General features: G+C 51.0%; 1 protein-coding gene across 2 annotated transcripts; it reads left to right on the plus strand.

The window, feature by feature from the left end:
* Window positions 1-947: 947 nt before the first annotated feature.
* On the plus strand, window positions 948-13,970 carry LOC100921500. Of its 2 annotated transcripts, none has more exons than XM_031949041.1 (7): window positions 948-1,029; window positions 2,748-2,976; window positions 3,230-3,353; window positions 10,066-10,241; window positions 11,456-11,535; window positions 12,472-12,591; window positions 12,874-13,970. In XM_031949041.1, exons 2-7 carry the CDS (start codon window positions 2,755-2,757, stop codon window positions 13,049-13,051), a joined length of 900 nt encoding a protein of 299 aa, XP_031804901.1. In that variant the 5' UTR covers window positions 948-1,029; window positions 2,748-2,754; the 3' UTR covers window positions 13,052-13,970. The 2 variants fall into 2 exon arrangements, with proteins under 2 accessions (XP_031804901.1, XP_031804902.1); XM_031949042.1 differs by having other exon boundaries at window positions 12,490-12,591.
* The last annotated feature ends 1,257 nt before the right edge of the window (window positions 13,971-15,227 follow it).

The raw sequence follows: 15,227 nt of genomic DNA on the forward strand, positions 1-15,227 counted from the left end.
GGGCTCGGGAAGCCGGGGAGCTTGGGACATAAGGAGCTGCACAGGAGTCTCTCCGGGGGCTCGGGAAGCCAGGGGGGGGGCTCGGGAAGCCAGGGGGCTTGGGACTAAGGAGCTGCACAGGAGTCTCTCCGGGGGCTTGGGAAGCCAGGGGGAGCTTGGGACATAAGGAGCTGCACAGGAGTCTCTCCGGGGGCTCGGGAAGCCAGGGGGAGCTTGGGACATAAGGAGCTGCACAGGAGTCTCTCCGGGGGCTCGGGAAGCCAGGGGGAGCTTGGGACATAAGGAGCTGCACAGGAGTCTCTCCGGGGGCTCGGGAAGCCAGGGGGAGCTTGGGACATAAGGAGCTGCACAGGAGTCTCTCCGGGGGCTCGGGAAGCCAGGGGGAGCTTGGGACAGGGAGGAGATACTAGAAGGCAGCGCCAGAGAACGCGCGTGCTCTAAGGGCCCGCCCTGCACCACGCACCGTGCACCCTGACCACGTGCAAGGAGGAAGGCCCCAGCGCGCACGGGTCCCAGCCGGGCTTTCTCCGTAGGCAGCCGGGAGGGACCCGCGCCGTTCTCGGGGCAGAGCCGCCTTCTTTGGCGGGGGAGCTCCAGGCTTCCTCCCCTCCCCGGGCCTCACGGGCCCCTTTGACAACGGCGGCTTGGGTCCCGGCCGGCTTTGGGCGGGCTTGGCGAGATGTAAGCTCCGGGAAGGCAGGACACCGGCTTCCCCCAGGCACATACCGAACCTCCAGGTAGTGCGTCCACAAGAATTTTCCCGAGCCCCGCCCCTCTCCCCAGGGACCCTCCCCGAGGCCCCGCCCCACGGGAGAGGCGGGGCGAGAACGCGAGCCCAGACTCTGGGGCATTGTCTCGTGGCCGCCCCGAGTCCTGATTGGGCCCGCGCCACCACGTGAGCGGGTACTCGACCGGGATTGGTCGAAGCCCCGAGGGGGACTTCTGGGACCCCCAACTAGGAGGTGATTCAGGCCGTGACAGTCTCCGTGGAAACACAGGCCTCCCCTACCGCAGTGGGTGCCCGAGCCGGTGCGTGCGGGCCTCAGAGAAGGGGCCCCGCCCCCTGACCCTTCCCTCCTCCTCCTCTCTTGTCCGCTCCCAAGACTGACGAGACCTGCCCCCTGCATCTCCTTTCCTCCCTAACCTAGAATAAGAAAGGCCCCGCCCCCGGCCCCTCTCCTTCCCTCCCCTCCCCTCCCCCCATCGAGAGGCCCCGCCCTTCCTCAGAAGCCCCGCCCTTCCTCTGTTCTTTCTTCTCTTGCGCTCTCCCCTCCCTCTCGAAAGGCCCCGCCCCTCTTCCCTCCATAAGAGCCCCGCCCCTCCCGGGGAAGGCCCCCCCCTTTTCCCTTGGCTCTTTCCCTCCACCCCCCCTTCCTCCCTCCTTCCAAGATAATCCACCAGAAGCCCCCGCCCCTTCCCTCCTCCAGATCTCTGGGGAAGGGCCCCCCCTCCTCCCTCCCTCCCTCCTCATGGGGCCCCCCCTTCCCTCCCCTTCCCCCCCTCCTCCTCCCCCCAAAACTCCCTCCCTTCCCCTCTCCTCCCCCCTCCCCGGGTTTCTCCTTCCCCCCCCCCTCCCCCAACCTTCCCCCCCCACCTTTCCCCCCTCCCTCTTCCTTGTCCCCCTCATCCCCCCGCTCCTCCCCATCCCCAACCTTCCCCACCCCCTTCCCCCATCCACCTCCGCCCCCCCCCTTCCCCTCCCCTATCTTTCCCCCCCCCTCCCCTAACCCGCCCCATCCACCTCTCCTTCAACCCCCCCTTCCCCGTCCACCTCCCTTCAACCCCCCCTGTCCCCCCACGCTCCCCCCTTTTCCCCTCCCTCTCCTTCCCCCCCTCCTGTTTCCCCCCCCCCCCCGCCCCCCTTCCTGTCCCTCCGCACCCCCCCCCATCGTTGCCGCCCCGGACTCCACCACACCACCCCTCCTCTCCCGCCCGCCCCGCCTCCTTCCCCTCCCCACCCGCCCCAACCTCCTGTCCCCGTTCCACCCACCCCCCCCCCCCCCGCCCCCTCGCCCGCCCCGTCCCGCTCGCCGCCCTCCTCGCTGGCCCTGTCCCCGGCGCTGGCGCCCCCGGGTCTGTTCGGGCGACCCTCGGGCCTGCTGGCTCCGCCCTTCCTGGCGGCCCCGCCCCTGCTGCCCTCGCCCCCGCCGTCCCCGCGCAGCCGCCGCGCTCACTCGCCCGCCCTGCTGCGCCCGGCCTCGCCGTCGGCGGGGCTCTTGGCCTTCTTCTCGCCCCCGCTGCGCGGTGCCCAGGCCCTGCTTGCCCCGCCCCCGGCCCGCTCCACCCAGCTGTCGACGGCCTCGCTGCTGCTGCCGTCGCCGCCGCCGCCCTCGGTCACGTCCTCGGCCTCCTCCCCGCCGCCCTCGCCCCGGCCCTCGGGGCCGCTCCGGCCCGTGACCCCCTGCCGGCCCCGGCCCTTCTCCATGCTGCCCCCGCCGCTGGGCGCGGCCTCGGGGCCCGCAGCCCCCTCGCCCCTGCCCCTGGGAACCCGGCCCTTCTCGCTGCTGCCTCCGCCCCTGGGACCGGCCCTGCCCCTGCTGCCCCCGCCCCCGACCTTCGGCCCCTCCCCGCCCGCGCTCCCACCGCCCCCCAGCCCTCGGGTCCGCCCCGCGCCCTCCTCCTCCGCCCCGTCCCTCTCCGGAGGCCCCGCCCCCCGGCCCCGCCCCTCCCCCGGGCGCAGGCCCCGCCCCTCGGGCCCGCCCCGTATCTGAGCCCCGGGTCGGCGGCGCGCATGCGTGTCGCTGCAGGGCGGGCATGGAGGTCCTGGACGAGTTCGACTGGGAGCACCCCCTGACCTTCTCGTTCTGCGAGCTCATCTCGGAGGAAGCCTTCGAGCGACAGGCCGTGTCGTACACTGAGCGCTCCCTGCGCCGCCTCTTCCGTCACATGGAGCGCAACCCGGCGCTGGGGGAGCGCGTTGTGCGCAAATGGAAGCAGGAGGAGCGCGAGCGACGAGGCCTCATCTCCTACCTCACGGTGGGCGTGCGGGCGCCGGGGCCTGGGGCCTCCAGACCCCAACTATCGGCCCCGACCCCCCTCCCAGCCGAAAGGATGGGGAGGGGGCGGGGCTTGGGGACCCCCACCCCCACTAACGGCCCAGACGCTCCGGGAGAGGGGGGGGGAACCTGAGGATCCCAGAGCCCAGGGGTGGGGGGGCAGGGGTCACGGGGCCCCTCCCCCTCCCCTCAGCCTTGCTCACCCCCTCCTTATCTCCTCCCCGCTGGCCCAGGGCAGGTTCTTCCAAGCCCTCCAGGGAGACCTCAATCACTACAATACCGTGGGGGCTTTGGAGCTTCAGCAGAGGCTGGAACACCTGAAGAAGAGGATGCAGAAATTAAACAACTATGCCCAAGGTGATGGTGCCCGGAGGCTGGGGGAGCCTGGCCGCGGGCTCCCCTTCCCTCCTTCACCTCGGGGTTGCAGAGTTCTGATGCAGGAGGTCAGAGCTGGGAGAGAGGAATGACCCAGAAATGCAGACTTTCCTGTTCGGGAGGGACTTGAGGGTCCCATCTGGCGTTCTCTGGCCTGCCTTGAAGAGCAATAGGGGCCTACTGGGACCCTCCCTCCCCCGGCCCCCCGAGCTCATTCCACTTTGGGATAGCTCTCGTGGAAGGACATTAGCCTTTTATTGATGCCATTGCTCTGGCCCCCTCCTAGTTTAGCCTTTTGGAGCTAAACAGACCAGGTTAATCAGGTGACACCCCACATTTTTAAAGGGAGCAGTCATACCTCCCCTGTCTCCCCACTAAATAGCCCTATTTCTTTCACCTGTGCCTCAGACTGCATCAGTGGAACCCTTCTGTGGTTTAGATGAGATAATTAATCCCTTAATTCAGAAATGTCAAAAAGGTTTTTTTTTTAAATCAATGTCAGTTGCTATTATAATTTCAAGACCCCCCTCACTGTGGCTTCCCTCCTCTAGACAATATCTACAATTTGTCCTTCCCAGAATTCTCTTGTGTTTGGGATTCTGAGCAGCCTCTCAGCAATGTCATCAAAAAGACCATTAGTTCTCCCTGTTGTTCTCCAGACACTGGGGTTTTATTTATTTATTTTTTTTCTGAATTAAGTCAAACTCCTGAGTTTTGGCAGTCTCTTTGAAAGGACTTGCTGTGCCCTAGAGTCATCTTTGAATGGGAGCAACAGCTTTGGCAAACCCTCAATATGGACAACCTGGATTGTTCAATAAGGATCACTGGATTGTAAATTTTGGAGCTGCAAGACAAGTCAGGTCATCTACAACCCTTTATCTTACAGATCAGGAAACTGATGTCTTCTTTAAAGAGAGGGATACACAGGACTTTTAAGTTTAGGGTACTGAAAAGAGTGGGTTCAGACTCAGAAAACCTGGCTGTTTTTCCTGACTTCAGTACTTGCCGAGAATGCTATAGAAGGGAATGTATTACTGTTGAAGTACCGGTTGGACTAAATAACCCTTTCTCGATTCCTGTCGGTGATTTCTTGAATATGATAGAAAGTGCTTCGTAAGCCACATTATGCTGTATAAGTTTCTATTGAATTAGTTTGATAGGGTATCTCTGAGCAGGTTAAATGTGAGGTCCTGGATCCCAACTAGTGAAAGATCATGATAATAATTTAATGTAGCTTATAACGCAGGTGAGAGATCTTTTTTAGAGGCTAAAAGCCATTCCCAGGATTCCTTGGCAGGCTGTAGAATGTTAGGGAACATGGACATTATACATTATATGTGTAGCCAGTACACCATTGAGGAAGCTGTGAATCGTTTGATCCCTCCTGGAAACAGTTGAGAAGTATATTAGAAAGTTTACTAGACAGTAAATACTTTCTGACATAGAAGTGCTGCTGACACCAAGGAGGTCAAGACAGAGAAGAGGTCCCATATATGTAAAGTTCGGGCTAGCTTCCTGGAGGCCTCAAAAACAGCTGGAGTCAGGCTAAATAAAAGTCCTTACTCTTTAGGGGGAGAAGTGAAGGAGACAGACAAACTGCCACAGGCTTGCCACCAACCTTTCTCCTTATCGCCCTATTGAAAAGTGAGTCTGGCTTGATTCATACCACTCTCTAATCCTTCCTACAATTATCTGTATATACCAAACATTGAGCCAGGAAAGAACAGTGAAAAGGGCTATTTTTCAAAACATATGCTAATAGAATCATTGTCCAATGGGTAATTATCCTTAAGTGCTCGGTTGTCTGATTCAAGTACACCTTTTAAGAGTTTCAGCCCTTTACACATATATACACTTCTTGTGGAAAGACCAAACTTAAAAAGAGAGGGTGCTCATTGGTTCGGAGGTGGCAGAACAAATTGTGGTGGAAGATGATCACATTGAAAAAATGAACTACTGAAGAGTGAAGTAGAACCTGGGTCCACTTGTTTGAAGGAATCAGACCCAGGAAAACAATTGCACAGTGGCTACAGTAAAGGAAAAGAAAACCTTGAATGACAATACAAGTGAGATCTGTGCTGTGATCAGTTGCAGAGGGGATCCAATGGTGAAGTAGGCTTCTCTTGAAAGAGAGGGGAGTACAGAATGAAGCAGCTTGGCTTTGACATGTTAAGGACCATGCTTAAGAGAAGGGACAGGTCAACTCTCTGAAAGCCTCTACAGCTGTGAATCATAACACTCGAAGGAGTTGCAAAGCAGCCTTTGTTTACGCAGATGTTCCTTGTGGATTGGGAATGAAATGGAGGCAGAGGGAAGAGGAGAGAGGTCAGACAATGCAACTGCCTCTCAGTCTCCTTGTATCATCATCATCCTCTCACATGAAGAGATCCATTCTACAGGGCTGAGTTAGACCTCCAGCAACCACTGGCAGGTGGCTCCTGTATCCCAACATTGACAGTTTGGGGAGGGTGCTCACTGTGTCTATATGTGTGTTTTTTGTTGTACTGTACTCTAGCCACTCTTGTTAATTCTACTCTGTTACAAAGGAAAGCCCTATGGGGGTGGGGGTATCTTTGGGAAGGGACAAAGATGTAGTGAAAGCATCAGTAACACATTTCAAAAAAAGAAATCATCTCTTTGATGGAATAAAAGTGACAAGGATACTGGTCTGCAAGATCAGTGTGGCAGATGCAGTTGCTTCTGAACAACTTCCCATTTGTAGTATTTTCAGTGGCATCATGATTCTCCAGCTTCAGTTTCTTCTGATGAAGCTCTGGGTCTCTGACTTAGGAAATACTACAGTCTCTAAGAAGGAAGATTGTAAATTCCCTCCTCGTCCCCCAAAGGTAATAGAGAAATGTATGAATGGTATGGTTCTCTACCAGTGGAGAATCCAAGTGGCCAAGAAGCATCAGAAAAGATGTCCTAAAAGAGCTGGGCCAGTCACATGGGAAAATGGAAGAATAATTAGGCCGGTGGATGCCTCATGTGATCCATGACTATTCATGTCAATACAAGAGACCCTCAAGGATGCCTCTTAGCAAGGAGGATGGACGCCTAACAGAGAACTTAGGTAAAGACATAGACAAGGGAACAGTCATTAAGTGCATCTTGAGTGTCAGGCCCTGTGCTAAGTAATTTCCAATAACTCTAGAAGGCAGGTGCTGTTACCTTCATTTTACAGTTGAGGGAACTGAGGCAGGCAGAAGAGAAGTGGTGACCCCATTTGTAAGTGTCTGAGATTGAATTTGAACGCAGACTATCTTGATTTCAAAAGGCCCAGTGGTCTGTGCACTGGCTCGCCCTAGATGCCACTTGAATGGGCTAAGCTCTACATTCCTGAGAAGAAAGCCCTTGTCAAAGTTCTCTCAGCCTCCCCTGAAGTATAAATAACCTTGGACAGTGATTTCACCCTCCATATATCAGATTGTTACTTTGAAAACCAGTAGTGATCCTCCCTTTGCCTTAAGGGGCAGCTGTGAAGACCCATCCCTGTGTAAATGGGAGTAAGAGAGGAAGAAGAGTTCTTTCCTATTCTCAGCGTTCTTTCCCCAATCTGGCTGCCAGCTGCTGGCTGCCAAGCATCTCTGCTTTTTACCTTGGACACTTCTCCCCATCCAGAGAACCTGAGGTAGCTTTGGAGGAGGCCTGTGACACTAGGTTCGGAGAAGGTGGGAGCCAGAGCAGGATGAAAAAAGATCTGTATTGTTGGTAGGGGAGTTTGTCAAGCCCCCCCAAAATCAGTAGTGAATTACCCCTAAGTTTGAATGAGAAATCAACTCCAGTCTTCCTACCTATCCAGTTATCTTCCAGGACTCCTCTTTTCCTTCTAGCATTAATTAATAGGTCCACAAAAGATCTATACAAAGTAAATGGCCTATGAGCTGAAATTCAAGGAAAGCAGAGATTCTAAAAGGCTAAGATTGAAAAAGAAGAGCATTGCGGGCAAACAAGACAGACCCTGGAGGAAGGCACACTCTGGGAGGAACAAGGATGGCTGGATCTAGAATGCACATATCTCTCTATTGGAATATCAGCTTCGTGTATTAAGTGACAAATGAGTACCAGGCCTTGTTCTAAGTAATGGAGATAAAAGTAAAAGTCCCTACTCTAAAGGAGTTTACAGTCTAATGGAGGAGACAACATAAAAACTATGCACAAATCATATATGAGATAAATTCAAATTATTAAACAGAAGGCAGGTCATATAATTAGGGACAACTGGAAGAAGTTTCCCATAGAACACAGCCTCTAAAACTTTTTCTACTTATGACTTCTTTTTATCCCAGAAATTTTTAAGTGGAGCCCAGGGATATAAATGAGATATACAAATCAAAACTTTGCTGAAGATAGATCATAATTTTGCGATCTCCACAATCAGTTACAGAATTTTAAAAGCCTTGTCACAGTAGTGGGATTTTAGCTGAGAATAAAAGGAAGCCAAGAGATAAAGATCAGTAGGGAGAATATCTCAGAGATGAGAGACAGCCAATGAAAATGCATGAACTCAGGACATGGAGTATCTTATTCATGGAACAGCCATGCCAGTGTTATTGGGTTGCAGACTATGTTGTAGGGTATAAGGCATGAGAAGACTGTGTAGGTGTAGGAGGGCAGGTTAGGAAGAGCTTTGAATAGCAAACAGGATTTTGTATTTGATCCTGAAAGTGACTTGGAGCCCGACAATTTATTTAATATCTTAGCACAATTCTTGGTGTAATGTTTTGAGCCCTGTCTCTGGAGCAGAAATCCCTCATGCTTTGACCTGTATAAATCACACGGCTATTTGAGAGCACCTTGAACAGTAATTAGGATTGTTGCTTCAGAGCAATTTGTAAGCCTGCTTTAGCTTGGCAGACCTATCTGTTGATCTGCAAGGAGGAGATAGATGGAAGAATCAACTCAGAACATGGAAGTTGCCCCTGGAGATAACCACTGATCCAGGATGAGGAAGTTGGTTGGAACAAAGGCTGATGACCAGCAGTAAGCGTCATATGTAATAGGGACAAACTGCAACCATTCCCAATAAGATCAGGAGTGAACCAATGTGATGACCGCATATTTTAAAATCAGCCGGAGATAGGAATTCAAGTTAAAGGAAAATCGTCAATCTTTATTCTTAGCAGAAATGAAGAAAGATCGGAGGTAGAAGGGAATCGGCAATAGCGACGTCAGCAGCTGAGTCAAGAAGCTAGCTAGACCAGAAGCCACAAGACCAGCAGCCACCAGAACTGAACCCCACCAGCAATCTCTCCCAGCTTCTCTTCCTGCCTCTCTGCCTCCACCCACCAAAATCATCATTTTCTATACAACACATCAGGACTCCAACAGAGAGTGGATGGGGGCCATTCTTTATCCAAGCATGTATATTAATAGAGTATAGTCCAATTACTATTTAGCCTCATGTGCTTGGGACCTCAGTGCATCAACTCAAACCTCAGCCCATTACAAAACAAGGTTGTCCACTATCACCATTACTATTTAATATTGTATTAGAAATGCTAGCTTTGGCAATAAGAGTTGAGAAAGAGAGAAAAAAAAGAAAAAAAAAAAAAGAACAAAGGCTGAAGCTAACTTTGTTACCTATAATATAAACTGACTTTTCAGGAAGTGATCTTTGCCAGATCAATGATGTTGGGGGAGGGCTGCCTTCTAGGTTGATGGGTAGGATGAAAAACCATGATCCCAATTGTAAAAATCCTGCGAAAACCAGTCCCATTTTATTCAATTGTTAGTCTGTATTCCCAGGATTCAAAAAATTGACATTCTCTCAGCATTTGTTCATCCTAATTCACTTTTCTGCCATTCTTCGACATTTGCAAACTCCTTCAAGATTCTTGTACAAGTAGCTTGTTCTTCCTGGGAATCCCAGGTAAGCAAGCTGAGATTCTTTTGAGGTTTAGTGGCAGATTGAAGATTCGAAGCTATCTATCAATTTCAAGACTTATCTTAACACCATTTAGACAAGCACTCTACGCCAAAAGTTTTCTCGCCCACTCTTAAAATTCCTCATGAAAAATGAAAAGACCACCACTGTCAGGTTTTTGACGGATTGTCAGATGAAAAAGGGATGAGCCTATGTGGCAAAAACTAGGTGCAATGGACAGAAGACGGTGAAGTAGATAAGCTTAAGGAAAGAGAAAATCAGGGCTGCCCCCAAAGGAATAGGCTCTTCCCTAGGTCAATGTGGGTTCCTATGCAAAGTCTTCAGAGCTAAGGCCACCCACTTCCAGATGACACCTAGGCCAGACCAGAGTCTCCAAGGTCCTTTCTAATTTGAGATTCTGTGATCCTTTGGGGTGTACACGGGACACTGGTAAATGATGGAAGAAAGGTTTACTTTAAAGGCAAACCAGGAGCAGTAAGCAGAAGTTTCAAGGAACTGTGTCATCCTAAAGATGACCTTCTTCATCATTGGAGCTATTCCAAAGTTAGAATGGGTTGTCTTGGGTGATCGTTTCCCTTTGCCTTAAGTCTTCAGGTAGTGGTAGAAAATCACTGATTGAGGATTTCTTCTCAAGAACAGTTGGTTTTAGATCTCAAAAGTTGAGATTCTGTTACCTCAGAGACTCCCTCCAGTCTATTCTAGAAGCCTGTAAATCTATAGGACCCCAGGGCTGAAGCTGAAGGTTAGCTCTGAGCACCTCTTTCAGAATACAAACATGCTAACTCTTAAGTGGTTGTTTTCTCACAGATGCACGGCAGAAGAGAAGGAAGAGGGGGACTTACAGACTAGATCATTCCCCTTCCACAGGGGGTAGTGTCTTGTCCCGATCACCAGTTGTCACAACCACTTCCAACCAGCCAGTCATTCCAGTCACATTCATGCCCAGAGTCTTTGGTCCTTTTCCTCCTCTCTCTGATGAGCAGGTTTGTTTCTGCTATTCTCTGCTTTTATTCTTACCAGGGACAGAATAACAATCCATAAAGTTCTTGAAAGTCGGACATATGTATTAAGATTACCCGTGATAGGTATAAAATGTAAAAGAACTGCATTTGGGTTCAAAAATGCCAACTGCACAAATATATGCACCATGAAGGAAGAGATGACCATACCAGCTGAAAATGATATGGGCGGGGGGGACTCTTAGTGGATTAAAGGCTCACTATTTCCCCAATTGATGATCAAAGGATATGAACAGACAATTTTTAGATGAAGAAACTAAAACCATCTATAATCACTATTGATTAGAAAAAATGCAAATTAAAACAACTCTGAGGTACCACCTCATACCTATCAGATTGGCTAAAATGACAGGAAAAGATAATGATAAATGTGGGAAAATTGGGACACATACCTTATTGGTGGAGTTGTGAAATGATCTAGAGAGCAATTTGGAGAGCTATCAAACTCTGCATACCCTTTGATCCAGCAGTGCTATGACTGGGTCTGTACCCCATAGATCATAGAAGAGGGAAAAGGATCCCACATGTGCAAAAATGTTTGTAGCAGTTCTTTTTCTGATGGCAAGGAAAATGCCCATCATTTGGGGAGTGACTAAGTAAGTTATGGTATATGAAGGTAAGAGAATGTTATTGTTCTATATATGATGAACAGACTGGTTTTAGAAAGGTTTAGATATACATGGATTGATGCGGAGTGAAGCAAGCAAAAGCAGGAAAACGTACATGGCAACAGCAAGATTGTGCAATGATCAACTATAATAGACTGCTGCTTCTTAGCAGTTCATTGATCCAAGGCAATCCCAATAAACTTTGGATGGAAAATGCCATCCACGTCCAGAGAGAAAATTATGGAGGTTGAATATAGGTTTGTTGTTCCTTCTGGAACTTGAACGGCCATGGAGCCCATCACTCCACTTTTTCATATGAAACAAGCCCAGAGAGAAAGGAGAAGCAAGTCAGTAGCAGAAGAGGCTGCTCCAGTGTCCCAGTGACCCAGCGGTCTCTGCATTAGTGCCCCTTTAACGTGAACTTTCTTAACTTCCATTTTGTTTCGCCTTTCTTCCTTTCTTGTTCAATGAAACTGCTTAGGCAGAATCACTATTCTGAACAATCCAGTCAACCAACCAGTACCGCTAGAAGGCCCAGAAAAGTCAGGAAATCTCTTTTGTTTCCAACAGACAGAGACATTGGCTGGTCCAACCTCTGAAGTGAAGGTCATGCAGCTAAACTGGACAGGACTGTCGTCAGCACCTAAGAGGTAGAGGCATGGGGGGGGAGCCCAGGACCCTGGAAAGAACCAAGGAACAGAGGGAACTAGTTCTGAGGTAGAGGGGAGAGTCTGGGGAACTAGCACTTCTGGACCAAACTGAACTAACATGAGAGCGAGGAGAAGTCTGAGAACAGAGGCGGTCAGAGTGAGATGGAACTTTAGAACAAGGGATGTCAGAATTAAGAGGGATCTGAGCACATGGGATGTCAGAGCTGGGAGGGAGCTTAGAACAGGGGATGTCAGGGCTGGGAGGGGCCTTGGAACAGGGGGTGTCAGAGCTGGGAGGGAGCTTGGAATAGGGGATGTCAGGGCTGGGAGAGGGTGAGAGTCCGGCTCCAGTGGATACTGAGAATATGAATCAGTGTGAATATGCACGAGCCAGGAGGAAAGATTTGCTTCGCGATTTTCATTTATTAACCTGAGAGCCAGGGTCCATCTAGTCTTTGTGCGAGTGTTGCATTAACACCGGCGACCTCCAGGTGGCGCCATGCACACGCAGGGTTAACGGGGAGCCCGCATCCCCGGGACATCTCGGCTGCACCTTAACCGGCGGTACCCGGGTCCGCGGGAGCGGGGCCGAGGGACCGGGAGCGCTAGTGCCGAGGGCTTTGTCCGCCGCCTCGTTCCCGACCCGGGCGCTCCCCGGCGAGATCCCCCGCGTCTGCCTCGCGCGCGCCCTTCCCCGCTGCTCCCCCCCTCTCCTCCCCCCGCCCCCCCCCTCCCGTCAGACCCGGCCCGGGTCCCGCCCGTGGCCTTTATTAATCCTGGCCCCCGCAGGAGGAGCCTTAGACCCGGGGTGTCGGAAGTCAGAGCCACATCTTGGGGGGGAGGAAACTGGACAGTTAGGAGAAGACAGCCAAGGAGAAGTGGGGGCCGGGGGGCTCCTGGTCAGCCCCGATAGCTGAGTCTCCCTCCCTTCCCTAGTCTTTTGTCTTTCAACAGAATGGTTGATCTGACTCCCCTGGTGCTCAATCCTGGTGGTTTTCATTCTTCCCGGCTCTCTGGAACTCCTGCCCACAAGCTCCAGTGTTCTGGATTTCCCTGGTAAGCCCACCTCAGGGTGTGGGGCCCAGCCAGAGAGAGGCCCTCGGTAAGAGAGCCGCCCAGGCCGGAGTGTCCGCCCGCCCAAGGGACTCCGGAGGCCACGCGGTACCCCCTCCCCCTTGTGGCCCCTCCTCCCCATTGCTGCCCCCCAGAGGGCTGCCTGCAGGTGTCAACTGAAGCTTTTCTGTCCACCCGGGGCAGGCCAGGCCTCCCCACACCCTCCGCCCAGATGCTCCCCTTGGGCCCGTGCCCGGTGCTGAACGGGAACCCTTCTTGGAGCAGGTCCTCCGGCCTGAATCCCACCACCGATCCTGAGAGCTCGACCACAACAGTGGGGAACGCCTCTGTCTTCACCCCTCCTGTGCTGCTCAAGTTCCAGCCAGTGCAGAGGCCTCAGGAGGATCCAGAGAGTGACTGTGAGAGCAAGAGCTTGGATTCTCCCAGGAGTGCCCCTCAATGACGTCCCTTTATCACTCTGAACTCAAGAATGAATAAAGCTCTCCATGGAACCCACTGCCTGTCATTTGCCCACAAAGGCCCGTATTTCTTCCTGGGCTTCAGAGAGGGCAGGGGCTTCCCCTTGTTCTTGCTCCCTGCCGCAAGACGAGATGGGAAAATGTCCCAGGGAGGCCTGGGGTGGCGGTGGATAGAGCCCAGGCCCAGGTGGGACCCTCTCTGCTGGACTTAGGGAGCTCTCTGTTAAGTGTATGTGGGGAAGATGGGAGAGGGAGGAGAGGAGCAAACCCTCACTGTCTCAGGGAGCTCTCTGGTGATCTTGGGGACCTCAAAGGTCCCTCAAAGCACTAAATCTGTGAGGCTGTTTCTCTTTGAAGAAGACCCACCCACTCCAGCTGCTTGAAAGGAGCACGGCTCTGGCTTCTGTGGTGCCGAGCACCAGGACTTGTTGGGAGCCAGAGGGCTTCCCGCCAGCAGCGGCAGCTGATCTGCTCCGATGAGCAGAGGCCCCAGGCCAGGCTCTGGCCACCTGTTCTGCTCTGCCTTTCTTTCCCAGAGATGAGGAGCAGTGATCCCGAGATGGTGCTTCCTAGCTTTGGCAGCCACCTTGTGAACCGAAGAGCTCCTACGGCTCGCTCAGCAGGAGGTAGTCTCCGAAATAATTTGCTGGAGGAGATGGCACTCTCAGGAGGTCGAGCCCCAGTCTTAGCTGGCTTGCCATAAGAGGCTCTAGGTCTGAAATAAAAGGGAAATTGGCCTGCTCAGTAGTCCTCCAGTATTTTGTAGCTTGATCCTGGAAGCACAGTCTTCTGGGAAAGCCTGATAGGGATTATAGGATATTGATATTTGAAGTATTAATGCACATTGATGAATTTTCTGTGGACGTTTCTTTTGTGTCAATAAATAGCCCTACTGTTCCTCAGCCGAGTTGTACATCGAGCATCTTTCTAAAAGACATTGTGAACTCCTTACAGGGTGGGACCTGACACATGAAGGGGAAGAAGCTTGCATTAAAAATTTTTTTAAATATTTTTAATGTTTATTTCTAATTTTAGTTCCAAATTCTCTCCTGCTGCCTTTCGAGAAAGCAAGCAATGAAATGCCAGTTTTATACATAAAGTCATGCAAAATATTTTCATGTTGGCAATGTTGCACCAACAAAATAAAGTGAAAAAAAAATCTGCTTCAATCTATGCTCATCAGCTCTCTCCCTGGAGGCAGAAGTATTTTTCACCATGGATCCTTTGGATTTATGGTGGATCAGTGTATTGGTCAGAGTAGTCACATCTCTAATCTGCTGATCATGATCATAATGTTCTTATTACAAAATGTAGACTGTCCTGGTTCTGCTCATTTCACTTTGTACCGCATCATATAAGCTGTCTCGGTTTTTCCTGAATCCATTACCCTTTCTTATCTCTACATCACAATAGTATTTCATCATAATCATCAAATGCCATATTTTGTTCAGCCATTCCCCACCTGAGGTACTTCCCCTCAATTTCCAGGTCTTTGCTACCTCAAAAAGAGCTGGTATAAATATTTGTATATGTGGGTCCTCTCCCCTTCTTTTTTAATTTATTAGTTTTTGACATTTGCTTTTATAAGACTTTGATTTCCATTTTTCCCCTCTCTTCCTCCTCCTCAGAGAGCAATCTGATAAAAGCTATACATGTACAATCACATCAAAAATATTCCCACATTAGCCACATTGTGAAAGAAGAATCAGAACAAAAGGGGAAAACCATGAGGAAGAAAACACAACCAAAAAAAAAAAAATGAAAATAGTTTGCTTTGATCTACATTCAGACTCCATAATTCTTTCTCTGGACGTGGCTAGTATTTTCCATCATGACTCTTTTAGAATTGTCTTGGCTCATTGCATTGTTGAGAAGAGCAAAGTGAAAGTTGATCATCCTACAATGTTGCTGTTACTGTGTGTAGTGTTCTCTTGGCTCTTCTCCTTTTACTCAGCATCAGTTCATGTAAGTGTTTTTCTGGATTTTCTGGAATCTGTTCATCATTTATTTTAAATTTATTTAATATTCCCCCCTCCAGTTACTTTTAAAACAAATCAAGTTTTTCTTGTTTTTTAAAATGTTTGAGTTCCAGATTTCTCTCCCTTATCCCACCCCCAGTCCCTATTAAAAAATTACATATGAATGTGAAACATTTCCATA

Source organism: Sarcophilus harrisii, chromosome 1 (genome assembly GCF_902635505.1).
Source record: "Sarcophilus harrisii chromosome 1, mSarHar1.11, whole genome shotgun sequence".
NCBI lineage: Eukaryota > Metazoa > Chordata > Mammalia > Dasyuromorphia > Dasyuridae > Sarcophilus > Sarcophilus harrisii.

Excerpts from the sequence above, each read along its gene's own strand:
- LOC100921500 (XM_031949041.1), top strand. The coding sequence starts at position 2,755 with ATGGAGGTCCTGGACGAGTTCGACTGGGAGCACCCCCTGACCTTCTCG. Across the intron at positions 2,977-3,229 it reads GCCTCATCTCCTACCTCACG|GGCAGGTTCTTCCAAGCCCT; the intron begins GTGGGCGTGCGG and ends CCGCTGGCCCAG. Across the intron at positions 11,536-12,471 it reads CTGTCGTCAGCACCTAAGAG|TCTTTTGTCTTTCAACAGAA; the intron begins GTAGAGGCATGG and ends TCCCTTCCCTAG.